The sequence below is a fragment of the Arachis stenosperma genome, chromosome 8, assembly GCF_014773155.1.
Source record: "Arachis stenosperma cultivar V10309 chromosome 8, arast.V10309.gnm1.PFL2, whole genome shotgun sequence".
Taxonomy (NCBI): domain Eukaryota; kingdom Viridiplantae; phylum Streptophyta; class Magnoliopsida; order Fabales; family Fabaceae; genus Arachis; species Arachis stenosperma.
Window position 1 is genome coordinate 14,155,166 of NC_080384.1, and position 16,462 is coordinate 14,171,627.

A 16,462-nucleotide genomic window follows, 5' to 3' on the forward strand; every position below is an offset into this window, starting at 1 on the left:
TACCTTTATTTTTTTGCATGGAACAAAGGTTTATTTTTATTTCAGAAAAAAAAATGTTGGATCATGCATCTTCTATAATATTTAGAAAAATTAAAAGTGACCAATTGCTTCGCACTGGATATCTATGCCATCGATCATCGACCAATACTAACTATATTAATTCATATAGTTATGTTCTATTAAGTAGAATAAAGATAAAATAGAAATTGGCTTTTTGGTTGGAGAGATGGCTGAGTGGTTGATAGCCCCGGTCTTGAAAACCGGTATAGTTCACAACACGAACTATCGAGGGTTCGAATCCCTCTCTCTCCTTTTGTTTTTGCTCGACGAAAGTATTCTTTTTCTTTTATTGGTTTTGGTTGGTTTGATTTTTCGGGCTCGGCTAAGTTACACCTACTTGTTCAACACTATACTTCGATTCTGCTCTTTGAAAAGGAACATCGGCTCTAACAATTCCATCTCCATCTATCCTTTTATTTTTGCTCGACAAAAGTATTCTTTTTTCTTTTATTGGTTTTGGTTGGTTTAATTTTTTCGAGCTCGACTAAGTTACACCTACTTGTTCAACACTATACTTCGATTCTGCTCTTCGAAAAGGAACATCGGCTCTAACAATTCCATCTCCGTCTATCAAAACAACTGAAAATGTCTCAAAAAAAGTAGGCATACGCCTTACAAAAAGTTCATGCCCCTCTTTATCTCTAAAGATAGGATGTCCTAACCAACCGACGACTATTCGATCTCCATTATCCATTGAGCCCGCTCTAAATAAGCCCCTTTTGCCAGATTATTGAACATGGTAAGACAAGGGGGTTAAATAACTAAAAAATAAGATGAGTAAAGAATATTCTTTGAATGCTAAATTTACGTATTGAATTCTTTTTTCTTGTCCTCATAATTTAAAAAGTTTTTTTTATTATTGTCGAAGAAAAAAGATAGTGTAGAGGAATGGCAGTTATTATATGAGGTCTACCCAATGCTAGATGCAAAGGCACATAATAGATCGATATAAACATGATGAATTGTCCCGTAATAAACCCAGTTGTTGCTGATAGTTTCTTTTCGATTATTTCTTCATATCTTTCGAGATCCACCCTACAATATGGGGCCAAAAAGTCAAAATAAATAATTTTAGCCCTTAGATTATCCCTTTCACGCTCATGTCATGGTGAGGTACTGTAGAAGAAAAAATCACAAAATCTGATCTAATTTATCATAATCGATTAGTTAACATGTTGGTTAACTGTATTCTGAAACATAGAAAAAAATCATTGGCTTATCAAATTATTTATCGAATTATGAAAAAGATTCAACAAAAGACAAAAATAAATTCACGATTTGTTTTACATCAAGCAATACGTGGAGTAACTCCCCATATAGCAGTAAAAACAAGACATGTAAGCGGATCTACTCATCAAGTTTTCATTGAAATAGGATCCACACAAGGAAAAACACTTGCCATTCGTTGGTTATTAGGGGCATCCCAAAAATGTCCGGGTCAAAATATAGCTTTCAAATTAAGTTCCGAATTAGTGGATGCTGCAAAAGAGAGTGGCGACGCCATACGCAAAAAGGAAGAAACTCATAATGGCAGAGGCAAATAGAGCTTTTGCACATTTTCGTTAATCCATGACGTTAATCCTAAGAGTTCTTCCATAAAAATAACTATCATGAGTAAGAATTTAACTAAAAGAGAGGATTCTAAAAATCTCGATGAAACTAAAAAATACAAGCATTTATGTATTGAATGCAAAAATTGTTATAGATTAAATTATAAAAAAAATTTTAATTAAAAATGAATATTTGTGAACACTGTTGGTATCATTTGAATATGAGCAGTTTAGATAGAATCAAACTTTTGATTGATCCAGGTACTTGGAATCCTATGGATGAAGACATGGTCTCTATGGATCCCATTAAATTTTATTTGAAAGAGGAATCCAAATTTTATAAGAATCGTATGAACTCTTATCAAAGAAAGACAGGATTAACTGAGATTGCTCAAACAGGCACAAGTCAACTAAACAGGATTCTTGTAGCAATTGGGATCATGAATTTTCAGTTTATGGAGGGTAGTATGGAATCTGTAATAGGCGAGAAAATAACCCGTTTGATCGAAAATGCTGACAATCAACTTGTATATCTTATTTAAGTATGTGCGTTTGGAGGAGCACGTATGCAAGAAGGAAGTCTGAACTTGATGTAAATGGCTAAAATATCTTCTGCTTTATATGAGTATACAAAAAAAAAGGTTATTCTATGTATCCATCCTTACATCTCCTACTACTGGTGTGGCGATCGCCAGTTTCGGCATGTTAGGCGATATTATTATTGCCGAACCCGATGCTTACATTGTATATGCGGGTAAAAGAGTAATTGAACAAACGTTGAATACGACAATATCCGAAGGTTCACAAACAACTAAATTTATTTGATTCAGTCGTACTGCGTAATCCTTTAAAAGGGGTTTTAATTGAGTTATTTCAGCTCTATGTTTTCTTCCCTTTGTGAAAAATTTTGCCGAACTTAAAAGATTTTTTTTCTTTTTTCAAATAAAAAAATAAAAAAGTGTATTATCATATCTATGTTCCTTGCGAAAATAGAAGGCGAAATCAATCCATTTATTTAGTTCTACATTTTACATTCATTCTTTCTATTTTTTATTATTTTAATAATATATTATTATATATAGAATTTGATTCTATTTTATACTCTTAATATACTCTTTTCTACTCATCCTATTCCTATTAACTGAATAAAAATAGATCCACTTTTTTTTGTTTCTACTGAATATATAATTGTTCCATTTTTTCTAAAAACCTAGAACAAATATAAATCCTTTACCAGATATAATCAACTGCAAAGGGGGTTCCATAGTATATTTTTTAGTATCTTTTTTCTAGTACAATAAAGTTACATAGTGTCTATTTTTTACTGAAAAAAAGGAATATTCTCATGGGTTTGCCTTGGTATCATGTTCATACTGTTGTATTAAATGATCCCGACCGCTTATTTTCTGTCCATATAATGCATACGGCTCTGATTGCTAGTTGGACTGGTTCGATGGCTCTATATGAATTAGCAGTTTTTGATCCCTTTGATTCTGTTCTTGACCCAATGTGGAGACAGGGTATGTTTGTTATACCCTTCATGATTCGTTTAGGAATAACCAATTCGTGGGGCGGTTGGAATATCACAAGAGGTACTACACCAAATTCGGGTATTTGGAGTTATGAAAGTGTGGCTGAAGCACATATTATGTTTTCGAGCTTGTGCTTTTTGGCAGCTATTTGGCATTGGGTCTATTGAGATTTATAAATCTTTTGTGATGAACGTACAGGCAAACTCTCTTTGGATTTGTAAAAAATCTTTAGAATTCATTTATTTCTTGTAGGGGTGGCTTGTTTTGGTTTTGGCGCATTTCATGTAACAAGAAGATGGTTGATGATTGGAACGAATATATAACCGAAATTCTGGGCATTCCTTGGGGATTCTTTATTTGTACTGAGCTACTATTGTCCAAAGTCGAATTTATTTGGTTAATAAAATCCAAAGGGTTTATCGATTCCAAAGAGTGTATTTCTTTCATAATCCTTGGAGAGATAGTTCACTAATAGACCGAGGGATAAGTAATTCAACTCATTCACATCCAGATCATGAATGTTTGGAATCCATATTATGCAAGGAGACATTGCTTTTGCTAATTCGAATTGAAGGGTGATATAAAATCGGTCTATTTCTGGCATCATATCCATAGTTAGCGCATTCATCATAGTTAGAAGCTCCATCTCCGTATCAAGGTCACAGACGATATCGTCACTATCATAAAAAAAAACTCTTAGGCTTGATATCGAGGAACTTGTTCAGAAATACTGTAATGAAAGGAACATAGGAATTTGTCGCTAGGTATTTGACCAAATAGGATCATCCTATTTCTATAGAACCTATCACTAAAATACCCCAGGAGGGTAGGGCTAAGTAGAGCGAAAAGGGTTTTCCATGAGATGGGAAATGAAAACTATTAACCCCACAAGGAGTTTGTTAATAAGTGATTGTTTGATAATGAAAAAAGAATATCCGTCTTTCTGCTAAACAGGATGTATTGAACTCATAATTCATTAGATACTTTTTATGAATGTCAATTAAGTATCGTAAGTAAATTGCTCCTGGTTATTCAATCATTTGATAACCAGAGTTATTCTTTGATAAAGGATCACTATGAGCCAGACTCAATAGAATTTGATCAATCTTTTTTTCTATCGTTAAGGTAGAGAATTGAACCAAAAATTCTCTTTTTTTATCATCAATCGAATAGCTTTTTCGAGAACCAGGATTCTATTTTATTATCAATACAATCACCATTCACGTTTTTTCTTTTTTTTTTTTATCAAGAAATAGATCGCTAATATTAAGAGAGTAAGACCGAAAATGGAAATAGCATAGTTAGGTTGGGGGCAACAATATAATTTAAGATACTTAAATGAACCCAAAATGCTGTATTGCAATTCGAAAATACTTCAAACAAAAAAGGAAGGATAGTTATTGGATCATTTACTGATGCTGATCTGGGTTTGATAGACCTAGTATATGTTCTATTTCTTTAATAGAAGGTCTAAATCAATTTCATAGTAGAGTCGTATGCAATCCGCAAAAGACGCCTATACGGTTGTTCGATTCTATCTTTTTTCCCTCTCTTACCTTATCGTGCGGCAGTATATTCTATATTTTTTTATCTAATTTTATTTTAATATTCTATTATAGTTACAGTAATCATTAATATAGTAATATATAGTATTAATATAGATAGTATCTAGAATTTAAAATATTCTTATCCATTAATGGTAATAGTTGTTCGTTAATTCCATCTCAAAAAAATGATTGTTGTTGGGAGTTTAATATCCGTATAGATATAGAATAGAATCAAATTAAAATAATTGATCATTTCGTTATTGGATTAGCTATACACTTTACATGTTTCTAGCGATTTACATGATATTATCAAATGATACAAGTCTTGGATAAGAATCTACAACGCACTAGAACGATGTTGTTGACGATCTTTTACTTCGATAGCATCTAGAATTCCTTAATCAATGTGATATCTCACACCGGCTAAATTCTTAACCCTCTCCCAAATTGGACTTTTTTTCATCCTAAAGTCGCAAACAATAATTTACAAGTTGTCTTAATGATTATGTTCTTGCCTTTGTCATTTTGATTCTATTTTTTATTCAAATTTCTTCTTTACAATTTGTATCAAGTTAGAGATAATTTTTTTTTTTAATTTCTGCAAACTCAATCATATCCTTAATTAATGCGAAATCCTATAAAAATAAGAAAATTTTATTCTTCTTTTGGAATTTTGTAAGGTCTAAGACAAATATTTAAAACAATTTATTTTGCTATAATTATCTTTGACATGTTTCTATTGATATCCGTATTTTCTGTTTTTTTTTTTATACACTAATTCTGCTTCTAAATATTAGATCTTGAACATAATTATAATAAAAATATTTGTCGAAGCTCAAGGTACCCAAGAAACCAAAAAAACAATATCAATCACCATACAAACATTACTCAATTCATTTTTTATTGAGGGTCATTTTGAAATTTTTGTTACATTTATGAATCAACTTATCTAAATATATATTCCGACAAAATAAAAGATTCGAACATACTTGTTTAAACGGACTAGTGAACTAATTACTAAATCAACTTATATTGGTTGCTACATGCACAAGGCAGGATTTGAACCCCCGACACTTGTTTAAGCGAACTAGTAAGCTAACCACTAAACCAACCCAACTTGATTAATAGTATTTTTTTTTATTGTTGATTAGTTTCACTTTTGGAAACATAAACTCAAAAAGTTTTTGTCCTATTCGTTGATATCTTGGACTTTCAAAAGAGCTATTACTATCCAGCTCAATAGAAAAACTGCAAAAAAAAAAAAAAATGCAACGGTGGCAAAAAGTTAGCCAGTGTCCACATTCCCAGAAGAGAAAAATGAAATGAAAACCTTCGCATCTTTGGTGTTTTTTGTTTTCCAAAGGAGCCTAGATCCAAAAAACATTACACGTTAATTATCTTATTTGGAAGTTCTATTTGCGACAAATTAAGATTTAACAAAACATTCCTCCGAAAAAAAAAACCTAACAAACCTTAAGCTTAACTTTATGTAGTACAATTTAATTCCAAGATAACACCAAAAACCGAGTAATATTATACATCTAAAATTTTTTTTGTTAACTAAGCCTAATTAAATTAGTCTAATATTAAAAAAAATTAATTATAAATAATATTATTACAAGTCTTATTATTTAATTAGATTTTATTCATAAAAAAGATTTGATTACGTAGTATTATTTCCAAAAAGAAAATTTAATTCCAAGATTCTTGTTGACCAAAAAAAGGGGCCAAAATTCATTGTAAATTTGTTACCAATGTCTTAAGGCCTTAATCTTCATGGCTTTGGCCTCCTTCTTAGCCATTCCATGACATACAAGAATGAAGATTTTACATACATTTTCTTAATATAAAGAGATTCTATCTACATTTGCTTAGTGTATTTCAAATACAGCATCACATTCTAAAATCAAGATCATTAACTTCTATTTGCTTCCTTATCTCAAAAGCGGTGATGTTTTATTTCACTCGTTTCTCCATCGAATAACGTTGATAGTTTTCTGAAGAACCAAAAGCAAATTCATCATGACGACGGCGTCAAAACAAATCATAGAAAAGAAGAAACAGAAAGAGACTATCCAAGACAGAAACACAAGTAGGGTTGTAATAATAACAGTGTACAAGGAATCACTGAAACCTCGTTCAACAAGGAAACAATCACATGGTTTCATCAAAACAAAGCCAAATTCCACACACGGCTATGATCGTCGAGCTCAGCTTCTCGCTCACTCTCGACAGCTTCGGAATCATGCACTTGCACACTCCAAAAAGGTTCCATCACCCATCATTCAGTTACAAACAAAAAACAAGGTTATTAACTTCTTTTTTTTTTCGCTCTCCTATTTTCTGTTTTGATTTGAATACCAATAGTAATGAAACTGATTCTGCGAGTTTTTAGCAGAAGAAGATGGGGTTTTGGTTAACCAGACCGGTTCGAATCTGCTCGTGTTCGCCGTCGAGATATACGGCTCTATACTCCGCCTCTGGTGGTGGTGGTGGTGGCTGGTGCAGATATGAACGAGTGACGTCAGAAGAGAACAAAGAAAGAAACCGTTCCAAGAACAGAAAGTTCGGTCAAGCGCGTCCTTCATTTTTGGTAATTTGAGATTTCTTATGTATTCTATTCTGATTTGGATTGCAAGTCCTTGATTTTGTATTTAATGTTATTTTTACCAACAGAGTAGAGTGGCCAAAATGTTGAAAGAGCTATCATGCAAAGAAATCTAGTGGGAAACAGAACATTGTTTGTTTCATGCGTCTTTTTTTCGCCTTATCTGATGATGAAGCTCAAATCTACAGCTCAGAGTGGTTCAACATAGACATTTGAATAAGAAAATATGAAGGTATAAGGAGAATGCATATTATAGGCTTGAATTAATGTATAGTTTGTTGGGTGTTGGGCTTCTTATTTATTTATTTTTTTGTTAATCTCCAACGGTTACTATCATCACGTCTCGAAGTTTTAAGTGGAAGATTTGGACTCGTCAAAAAATGGAGACAAAAACATAACAATGCATGTATTGTGTGGTATTTGGTGGACATTGTTATCAATAACAATGGATATGATGCATATGCTGAATATGAATTTACAGATGGAAGCGTAAACAGCCAATCAGGAATTTACCGAGCAGGACGCACAAATTATAGGAGAAGCGTTTAGTTCAACGCATCGATGCTTATGTAATTTAGTTATGGGGTTAACTAATGCCATATAAAATGAAGTTCAAGAAATAGGTATTGCGCTTATCTTGTCTTCCTATCAAAGAGGGTAAGTTTAAAGCCAAACTAGTAAAATTCATGAGCTACTATTCAGCTTTTAGTTGCAAGTGAGTTAATTTATGCTTTTAAAGTCGTCAAATAATATAAATTCTTAAATTCTTTCGAAATATATCTTACCTGAAAGAAAAAGAAAGGAGAAATACAAAATAAATAAATCAGATTAAATTAGAGTTTAAAAAGTAAATAAATATACATTTCTTTTCCTCCATTATTCTAATTTCTAAACACTAAGAAAATCAAATCATTTTCATCGCTGTTACACTTCAAAGACGATCTGACAATCTAATACAACCAAGTGCCGCATGCACTCGTCGATATCACAAGAACTTAACAAATGAACAAACACTTACCATTTACGTATCAGTCATGTTCTCCGTGATAATGGTGACAAACACTCCATGTCATGCTGACACGGTTAGAAAGATCTGCCATGTTAAGCCACATTGCCAGCAAGAATAGTAGGTCCAAGAATCCATCGAAGGAATTATTTATGCAATAATTCAAACTGTACAGTAAACATCAACTGAAGAATAAAGCATCATTTTTGAAAACGCATTATTTGGGGCATCTCCTCGTTGCCCCTAAACACCCTGTTCAGTTGACCACTTTCTGTGATAGAAAGACAGCCAGCCAGTCCAAACCTATGTGATCTAAAATAATAATGACCTTGATATGCTAAACCTAGAAATCAAGGAGGCAGTGAGCGCTATGAAATTGCATTGCCTTTTAAAACAATAAACTCGAAAAGCTAAAAGAAGCTAGTAAAGTGATGCAAATATCAGTTGACAGATGAGATAGTAATATAACCAGAATGGGGTCTCAACTCTATACTCTGCTAATTAAATAATAAAAATCGTTTGGCATAGCAACAAAACAAGCCATGCCAAGGTATCTGGCACACTAATGCAGAAGCGAAGCTTACTCCCCATATCTATGTAGTTCATCTCCGAATTTACCTGCCTGCATTTGGCATCCTATGCCTCCGTCGTCTTCTAGACCTCCCTAACAGTAGCCTGTGGATTCCTCGTCCAGAGACAGCAGCAGAAGCTGCAGGTGCAACATTGTGCAAACCAAAATGATCAACATTGAAAGAAACAGCAGCACGGTCCTGATTGTACCTAATGTTGGAGAAAATGTGGCTATTTCTCCCCAGACCAAATGGCCTCATGGAGAAGAAATCGTCCTCCAAATATTCCTCTTCAGAATCATACTCATCACTATAAAAGGCATGATCATTCGGCTCAAGCACATAATCCCCCAATACCATAGCACCTGGTGTTGAAGATAGAATTGTGCTGATCACATCATTCCGTTCTCTTTCACACTCTAGCCTCTTCCATTTTTCTTCTCGAACAGGGTCCACCTCTCTTGGTCGAGAAAATGGATGCTTAGACTTAACATGCCTCCTGAGCTCCCTGTAATTCCCTACGAAAGAGCAATCATCCTGCATGCAACTTCTTTTCTTGGCATTCAGAGACTCTCGAGCCGCTTCAACCACTGTCCAACCTTTCACCTGTCTGCGACAAAGGGGGCAAAGAAGCTCAGGCACTTCTCTATTGTCATCAGGTTCACCTGCACTTAAGTCAAAATTTGAATTGTCTATTGCTAGCTGCATACTTTGAACAGAAGTTGCTTTTGTGTAGGCTTTCTTGTACTGCTCAAAACAGTTTGAATATCGATGACTAGTAGCACACATGTAAGGGCGACAACCTTTGTTATATGACGAACAAAGAAGAAGAATCGCATTGTGTGGGACCTCCATACACACAGAGCAAGTTGCATCTTCCCAATCCTTCTTCTCTGATGATTTGGTGGAGCTCTTCTTTCCACGAACATCTTTCATATTCTTTTGTGCACAAGATAAATGATATGGGGTTTCCTTGCGACCTTGAGGCTGGGACTTGGACCGTGTCTTACCAACTTTAGCCATTTACAAACTGAACCTGAGACAAATCAAAGAGGTAGAGATAATTATTGAAAATGGTACCATTCTAACAAAATAAACGAAAAAGGATCACCATTCCAAACACAATAAACCACAAGTATAAAATCTCATCATATCATTTAAATGACATCATACTCGTCAATCCTAAGCAAATCGGTGTGGCAAGTCCCAAAACAATGCAGATTGGAGATAATGGATAGAGAATAAATGTTATGCAACTTATAAAGTATTTACTCGTGCAAAAATAGGAACTATATACAAATACAAATATAACATCAACATCAACAATAACAAGACTTGCCTTTCTATATAAGGTTTGGATTCAGATGACACCATTATCCGACCATAAGTGATAATTCATATTTACATCTAAATCATTAACAACTCATTCTATTTTATTAGTTTTACCTATGGCCTTTTCTAGGTCTCCCTCTACTGCTCATTGTTCAGTTACCTTCCATCTGAACCACTTTGTTATTGGAGGTCTCCACAAGCCTTTTTCACAAATGCCGTTATGTCGAAACACCCTAAAATGATATTCTACCATTTTCTCTACAAAATTTAGGAACTAAATCCAAAACAAAAATCAGACAATCAGATCAGATCACACGTATCATGAGCAGTGAAAAAGGTATGCACATTGCAGTTACGTATCACAGTCTTAAACTACAATGTCCTTAGATGTCTGAGGCATGGCATCTCAGAAGTAAACAAAGGAGATAAAAGCGTGAAAAAATTATCCTTCCAGTTATCATCTTTATGTAATATATGTAGCCCCTATATGATGAATCAAACCAGTGGGAGCTAACTGCTTGGTTGGTAAACTGCGAGAAACCAAGAATATAACATTCAAAAGATGCTCAACTATCAACTATTTTCCAAAAGAGAAAGTCTAAGTGACCAACAGTTTTGTAACCAACATGACTCTTTACGCAATCCACTATTTACACAATGAAAGTATCATACGAAGAACCCTGAATCGCTTCGATTTATCTACAGATACAGTTAATCTGTTTCAGAGGGAGGGGGGGGGGGGGGGGAAGGTAAACTGTATATTGCTTTCGATTTTATCACCAGAAAGCAGAGTTTTCTGCCGCTCTTAAGAAATGCTAGCTACAATAGATCATAGATCGTACAAAATCATAAAAAATTGACACAATTCAAGATCACAAATAGATTTCCGCGAAAATAGAATCAAGAGCTCGTAATTCAGAAATCTTAACCATGGGAAGCTCATCCAAAACGAATTATATAATTTTTAATAAAAATAAAAAAAAGCATAAGCGAATTCAAAAAAGCCGCGCGAAAAAGTGAATCAAGAAAATGAGGGATGAAGAATTAGAGAAGCAAATGGAAGAGTGAATAGGAAAGGAAACGAAACCCTGGGAGAGGGAATGGAAAAGGAGGAGGGAGTACCTGGAATGAAGCGAAAGCGTTGCGAAGGGAGGGAGGACTGAATCGTTGGTTGGTTAGTTTGGAAAGAAGGATAGGGAAGGAGGGGAAGTGGCAAGGGAAATCGGAGAAGAATGGAAGGCCGATCTTGGCGCTCACGTTCTCCAAAAATCCGAAAATGAAGGCTTCAGTGGTGACGTGGGAAGCAACACCAACCCCCTCTCTCTCTCTCTCTCTGTTCTCTACCATGGACAGTGGACTCTACGCTTCTGTCTTCTCGCACCTTCAGACAAAAAACAAAAATGAAAGTGAGTCGGCTGGGTTCTGGGCTTCTGGCCCTATTTTCTTCCTCTCTTAAAACCCATTCACATTTTTTTTGAACGGCTTTTAGAAGGGTTTTTTGGACCTGAACGGGTTTTAGGATGTGTTTGGATTTGCGTTGGAGAAGAGAGAAGTGCGTTTGAGCTTCTTGAACGCTTTATCTTTGTGTTTGGCAACACTTTTATCCTTTAAACGTAGAAGTGATTTCTATGTGAAACCAACGTTTACCAGAAGTTATAAATTCTAGCTTTTCCGTTTAACTTTTCACGTTGGATTAAAAATTATGTTATATATACTAATTATATCCTTTATTATTCATATGTTTGTTTTTTTATAATATTTTTTCTAATACTCTCTTATGCATATTATTGTTTTTTATAAAATTTCTGTTTTTTTATTTATATGAGTTTTTTTTATTGTTATTGTTATTTTTTTTACATGAAATATTTTTTTACTTTGTATTATGATTCTATTAATCCTATTAGAGTACTAAAGAATATTGAAAATACTAAAAAAATATTAAAATTTATTTAAATATTTAAAATAAAATTATAAAATAACATAAAATAATTATTTAAATTCATGTCCTTTTCTGTAATTTTTCACCTAAAAGTGATTTTGAATAATGTAATCCAAACAATATTTAGTTTACTATAATTCATTTTGAATAAAAATTGCCAAACATAAACCACGTTAACACTAACTCACTTTTGATCAAAATCAATTTTACAAAATCAATTTTATATAAACCTCAGTTTGCAAACTGTAATCCAAACACACACTTAGTAGTTTAGGGCTTTAGGCAGACACCGTTGATTTTTCATGTAGCACATGTGGAAACTTCAATTTTAGGCTCAATAAAAGTTTCGAATGATGGTGCGTGGCCCAATAGTGATTGCTGAGTGATTAGTGAGCCGATTGCTGCATTTCATTTCAAGAGAAAGGAAATAAGAAGAAAGAAATGAACCAAGTTGGGTTGGTCGAGTGGTTAGCTCACTAGTCCGCTTAAGTAAGGGTCGGGGGTTCGAATCCCGCCTTGTGCATGCAGCAACCCATTGGCCAGCGGCAAACCCTTAAATGGAGCTCAGTACCGCGACGGATTAGTCCTTGACCTGTCGGGTTGGGGGATACCGTGGGAAACCAAAAAAAAAAGAAGAAAGAAATGCAACCCTAAAGATAAAACTGGGGGCGAGGAGAGGAAGACGTTAAGCTGAGTCCATGGAAGAGTCTTCTAGCAACCTCCACCGTCTCCTTTTGCTCGAGATGGTAAGCAACTTTGTAATTTGAGAATACTTCGTAGTTACCCGATTTATGGTAGAGCCATTGAATTTTATCAGAACCGTCATCAATCTGTACCTTGAGTATTTGTTGAGCTATATTTAATTAATTGGGAGTTTCATGGAGTTTCATTCTCTATTTATATTTATCAGGTCACAAACTCTCATCACATTTGGTTCTGTGAGATTTCGATTGAAACGGCAAAATCCAAGGATTAGAAGCAATGTTGATGTTGGAGCCACCCCCAACCTTCCAAATCAGTTCTCTTTTTCAACAACTTTGCGGCCCTCCAACAAACTCCTCCATCTCCACGAAGGTAAGACACCATTCTTAGCTTTCACAACATTACGTACTTGGAGTATTTGTCTTTAAGCATTTTAGACAGCATATAGTTAGGTTGAACCATAACTCTCCAACATTATTTTTAAAGTAAGGCTAGATTTTGTGCTATAAGATCTTTCCATCCCAAACCCCATTCCGTTTTGAGCCGTGACATCTTTTCCCAACTAACCTAAGAGTTTTTTTTTTTCTGTACCCTTTCGCCTCCATTAAATTTGGGTTAAAATATTGTAAATTCTCTAGATTAATGAATAAGATAGCTTAAAGCAGGAGAGAGAATAAATCGGGACTGCCGATCCCACAGCCTTTATTGGAATGTATCTTTCACCTATTGATAGCAATATTCGTTTTCACCCGTCTACCTTCTTATAAACTTTATCCTTAATCAGCTCAAAAGTGGCTTCTTGGATCTCTGATCCCAAGTATTTATCCTGAACATTTACATGAGGGATGTTCAATCTGTTTTCAAGCATCTGCCTCATTGTCAAAGTAGAGTTATTACTAAAAAACACAGACGAATTTTTTAGATTGAACTTTTGTCCACTAAAAGCCTCATAAGTGTCTAGGAGGACTGAAACGTTGTCACAACATTGGAGAAAAATTTTGCAAAAATTGTAAAGTTGTCGGCAAATAGAAGATGATTGATCTTAGGGCACCATTTCTTCAGTTGAATACCTTGAATGGTGTTGTTTCTTCTACTTTGTTTAGCAAGAAGAAAATGCATTCTGCACAAAATAAGAATAGACATGGGGATAGATGAATTTTTTTACGGATATTTTTTTGAAAAAATCAAAAGGTTGTCATTGTCATTCCACAATAACAGAATAAGAAATATTGGTAACCAGTTCCTAAATCAAACTAATCAATTTAGGACAAACCCTAATCTCGCCGTTATAAATCACAAAAATCGTCATTCAACTCTATCATAAGTCTTACTCATATCAAATTTTACAGCTATTTCAGTGTCGAAGCCCTTCTTTTTATTCTTCAGGTATTGCATGCATTTGTGAGAAATAAGGATATTATTTGAAAGGGTGAAGTACTATTTTGGTTTCCAACATTTGGGTTAAATCCTAATTTAGTTCCTAACATTTTATACGTCTTATTTTTATCTCAAAAAGTTTTAAACATGTTTAATGTGGTCATATCATTAATGAATGACGTAGATATTAATATCGTTACTAGTTAAGACATATATTCTCTTGTGTATTAGAAAAATAAAACCAAAACCTTCTTGTAATATTTTTTTCTTCAATTCTTTTTGCACAAAACCTTAAATCCTAATAATCAATCATTAACGTTTCAAATTCAAAGGAGAAACTTTTATATAATGATTGTCGGTGGATCGATTTTACTTACATACTGAAATCGAATGTTATTGGTTCTTTAATATGCAAATTGTTTATGTCAAAGTTTAATGGTGGGACAATATTGAACCCACCTAAATTTTTTTTTAATTGAAATAGGACATTTGAAAGTTTTTGGAATTGAAATAGAATGTTTGAAACGTTAGAGACCAAATCATGATTCGGCTCAAACGTTTGGGACCAAAATAATACTTTATCCTATCTAATATAAGCCTACCCTTAAAAAAATTTTGTAGAACATAGAGGATATATTAATCAGTCTCACGAGTCATATCACTAGCATTAGAAACCTTAGGGATTAGACACATCTGGGTGTGATTGAAACTTTTTAATATCCACCCTCCTGAAAAAATACATCCGTAAATAGACACATACGTAGAAGACACGAACAAAATAAATAACCCATATATAGACACCTTCGAAAAAGACACGACGAAAAGAGACACGTCCCTCAGAAGATACATTCATGGTTAAACGAAAACACGAAAGACACATTGGAAGAAGGCACCTCTAACAGAAGACACATTCATATATAAACACTTTCAAAGAAGACACGGCAAAAACAGACATGTCTCTCAGAAGACGCATTCATAGTTAAATGAAAACACAAAAGACACATTAGTAAAGACACTTCCAGCAGAAGACACGTCCGTATACAGATATCTCCGAACAAGACACAACTAAAATAGACATCTACGTCAGAATACACATCCATAGATAACGAAAGACACATACATTAGTAGACACGTCCATAAGTAGACACATCCAGAAATAACTCTTTAGCCACTTTAAACATGTACAATTTAAAACGTAGCAAGTGTTTAGCCTGTGCAAAATAAAACAAACCAATCCCCGAAGACATGATTCACATCCACAATACACGCATTCTCTGTTAATTAACCAACAAATTTCAACAAGGTTCACAAAACAAGTACCCACTAACAACATAAGAATCCAAAACAAACAGTCACCGTGTATAACACAAGGAAAATATCAAGTTCCAAAAAAATATAGCTTAGCATGGGAGGATATCCTTAGATAAGGTAAAAAAGAATATCATATGCATCTTTTTTCTTCCCATGTTTAGCTCCTTTTGATGGGCTATTTTTTCGGCAATCCTTCAGCTCACCGAAGTATGCTCTGTGTCAGGTGCTGTGAACGATGTCCGAACCTCCTTATGTTCGTTTCTTGGTTAGTTGTGTCGCACAGCAGGGTAAGGAAAGGGCATTCAGTGCTCTCCAATGACTGAATTTTTTTTACCCAGAATGATGTCAAACATTGTTTCCATCTTGTCTAACTTGTTAGTGTCCTGCATGTGAAAATCAATATTGTATACAATGATGTGTTTAGATAATTAGTTATTTAGCAATAAAATTTGGAATCTCACTTAATCCCAATCATTCAATTTTTCTTTCATTCAGTATTCCATGAATTTTACTGCGTATACACAACAATCAAATTTATGTGAATGGAAACAATGAGCTGTATTAGGAGAACCGGTATACATCTCAATTGAACTTACTAATTAAGGTATTGTTAGGTTTTGAGGGGGATTCACCCGTTTGGTTGTATTGTAACAGAGGCGAATGTGCAAGGCAAGCCTCTCTGAGTGGGCTTATACGTGGAAATGACCACTTAAGTTATGTCTTCAATGAACCTTTCCTAAAATGCATTTAAAGTTTAAACGTAATATAATATTTTGGGTTAAATAGATTAACAGAGACATGAGATCTTTTGGTACCGTATATGCATCTAGCTTCATCCGTGATGTATCATGTGGTTTAACGTGTACACTATCTAGTACAAAAAGACTTTTTTCAAAGATATTGAATATATACATCCACTAGTGACGGGA

The 16,462-nt window shown here is 34.2% G+C and overlaps 2 protein-coding genes, 1 non-coding gene and 1 pseudogene across 5 annotated transcripts; 3 read left to right on the forward strand and 1 right to left on the reverse strand.

Annotated features, from left to right (window-relative positions):
• Nucleotides 1–220: 220 nt before the first annotated feature.
• Nucleotides 221–312, forward strand: TRNAS-UGA (transfer RNA serine (anticodon UGA)). The gene has a single exon. It is a non-coding gene; the product is annotated as a tRNA-Ser (tRNA).
• A 1,343-nt stretch (nucleotides 313–1,655) lies between these two features.
• Nucleotides 1,656–2,511, forward strand: LOC130943651 (acetyl-coenzyme A carboxylase carboxyl transferase subunit beta, chloroplastic-like; annotated as a pseudogene).
• A 4,103-nt stretch (nucleotides 2,512–6,614) lies between these two features.
• On the forward strand, nucleotides 6,615–7,425 carry LOC130946854 (uncharacterized). Its single transcript, XM_057875735.1, has 3 exons — nucleotides 6,615–6,996; nucleotides 7,088–7,282; nucleotides 7,366–7,425. The coding sequence occupies exons 1-3, from the start codon at nucleotides 6,712–6,714 to the stop codon at nucleotides 7,411–7,413; spliced, it is 528 nt and encodes a 175-aa protein (XP_057731718.1). The 5' UTR covers nucleotides 6,615–6,711; the 3' UTR covers nucleotides 7,414–7,425.
• A 1,318-nt stretch (nucleotides 7,426–8,743) lies between these two features.
• Nucleotides 8,744–11,563, reverse strand: LOC130946853 (uncharacterized). 3 transcript variants are annotated; one of them, XM_057875734.1, is made up of 3 exons: nucleotides 10,319–10,911; nucleotides 9,676–9,908; nucleotides 8,744–9,537 (listed from the first exon to the last, which is right to left on the reverse strand). In XM_057875734.1, exons 2-3 carry the CDS (start codon nucleotides 9,893–9,895, stop codon nucleotides 8,918–8,920), a joined length of 840 nt encoding a protein of 279 aa, XP_057731717.1. In that variant the 5' UTR covers nucleotides 9,896–9,908; nucleotides 10,319–10,911; the 3' UTR covers nucleotides 8,744–8,917. The 3 variants fall into 3 exon arrangements, with proteins under 3 accessions (XP_057731717.1, XP_057731716.1, XP_057731715.1); XM_057875733.1 differs by lacking the exon at nucleotides 10,319–10,911 and adding an exon at nucleotides 11,327–11,563 and having other exon boundaries at nucleotides 8,744–9,908; XM_057875732.1 differs by having other exon boundaries at nucleotides 8,744–9,908; nucleotides 10,319–10,905.
• Nucleotides 11,564–16,462: the final 4,899 nt, after the last annotated feature.

Coding starts and splice junctions, on each gene's coding strand:
- LOC130946853 (XM_057875733.1), bottom strand. CDS start 9,895: ATGGCTAAAGTTGGTAAGACACGGTCCAAGTCCCAGCCTCAAGGTCGC.
- LOC130946854 (XM_057875735.1), top strand. CDS start 6,712: ATGACGACGGCGTCAAAACAAATCATAGAAAAGAAGAAACAGAAAGAG. Junction 6,997..7,087: donor AGTTACAAACAAAAAACAAG/GTTATTAACTTC, acceptor AGTTTTTAGCAG/AAGAAGATGGGGTTTTGGTT. Junction 7,283..7,365: donor AAGCGCGTCCTTCATTTTTG/GTAATTTGAGAT, acceptor TTTTACCAACAG/AGTAGAGTGGCCAAAATGTT.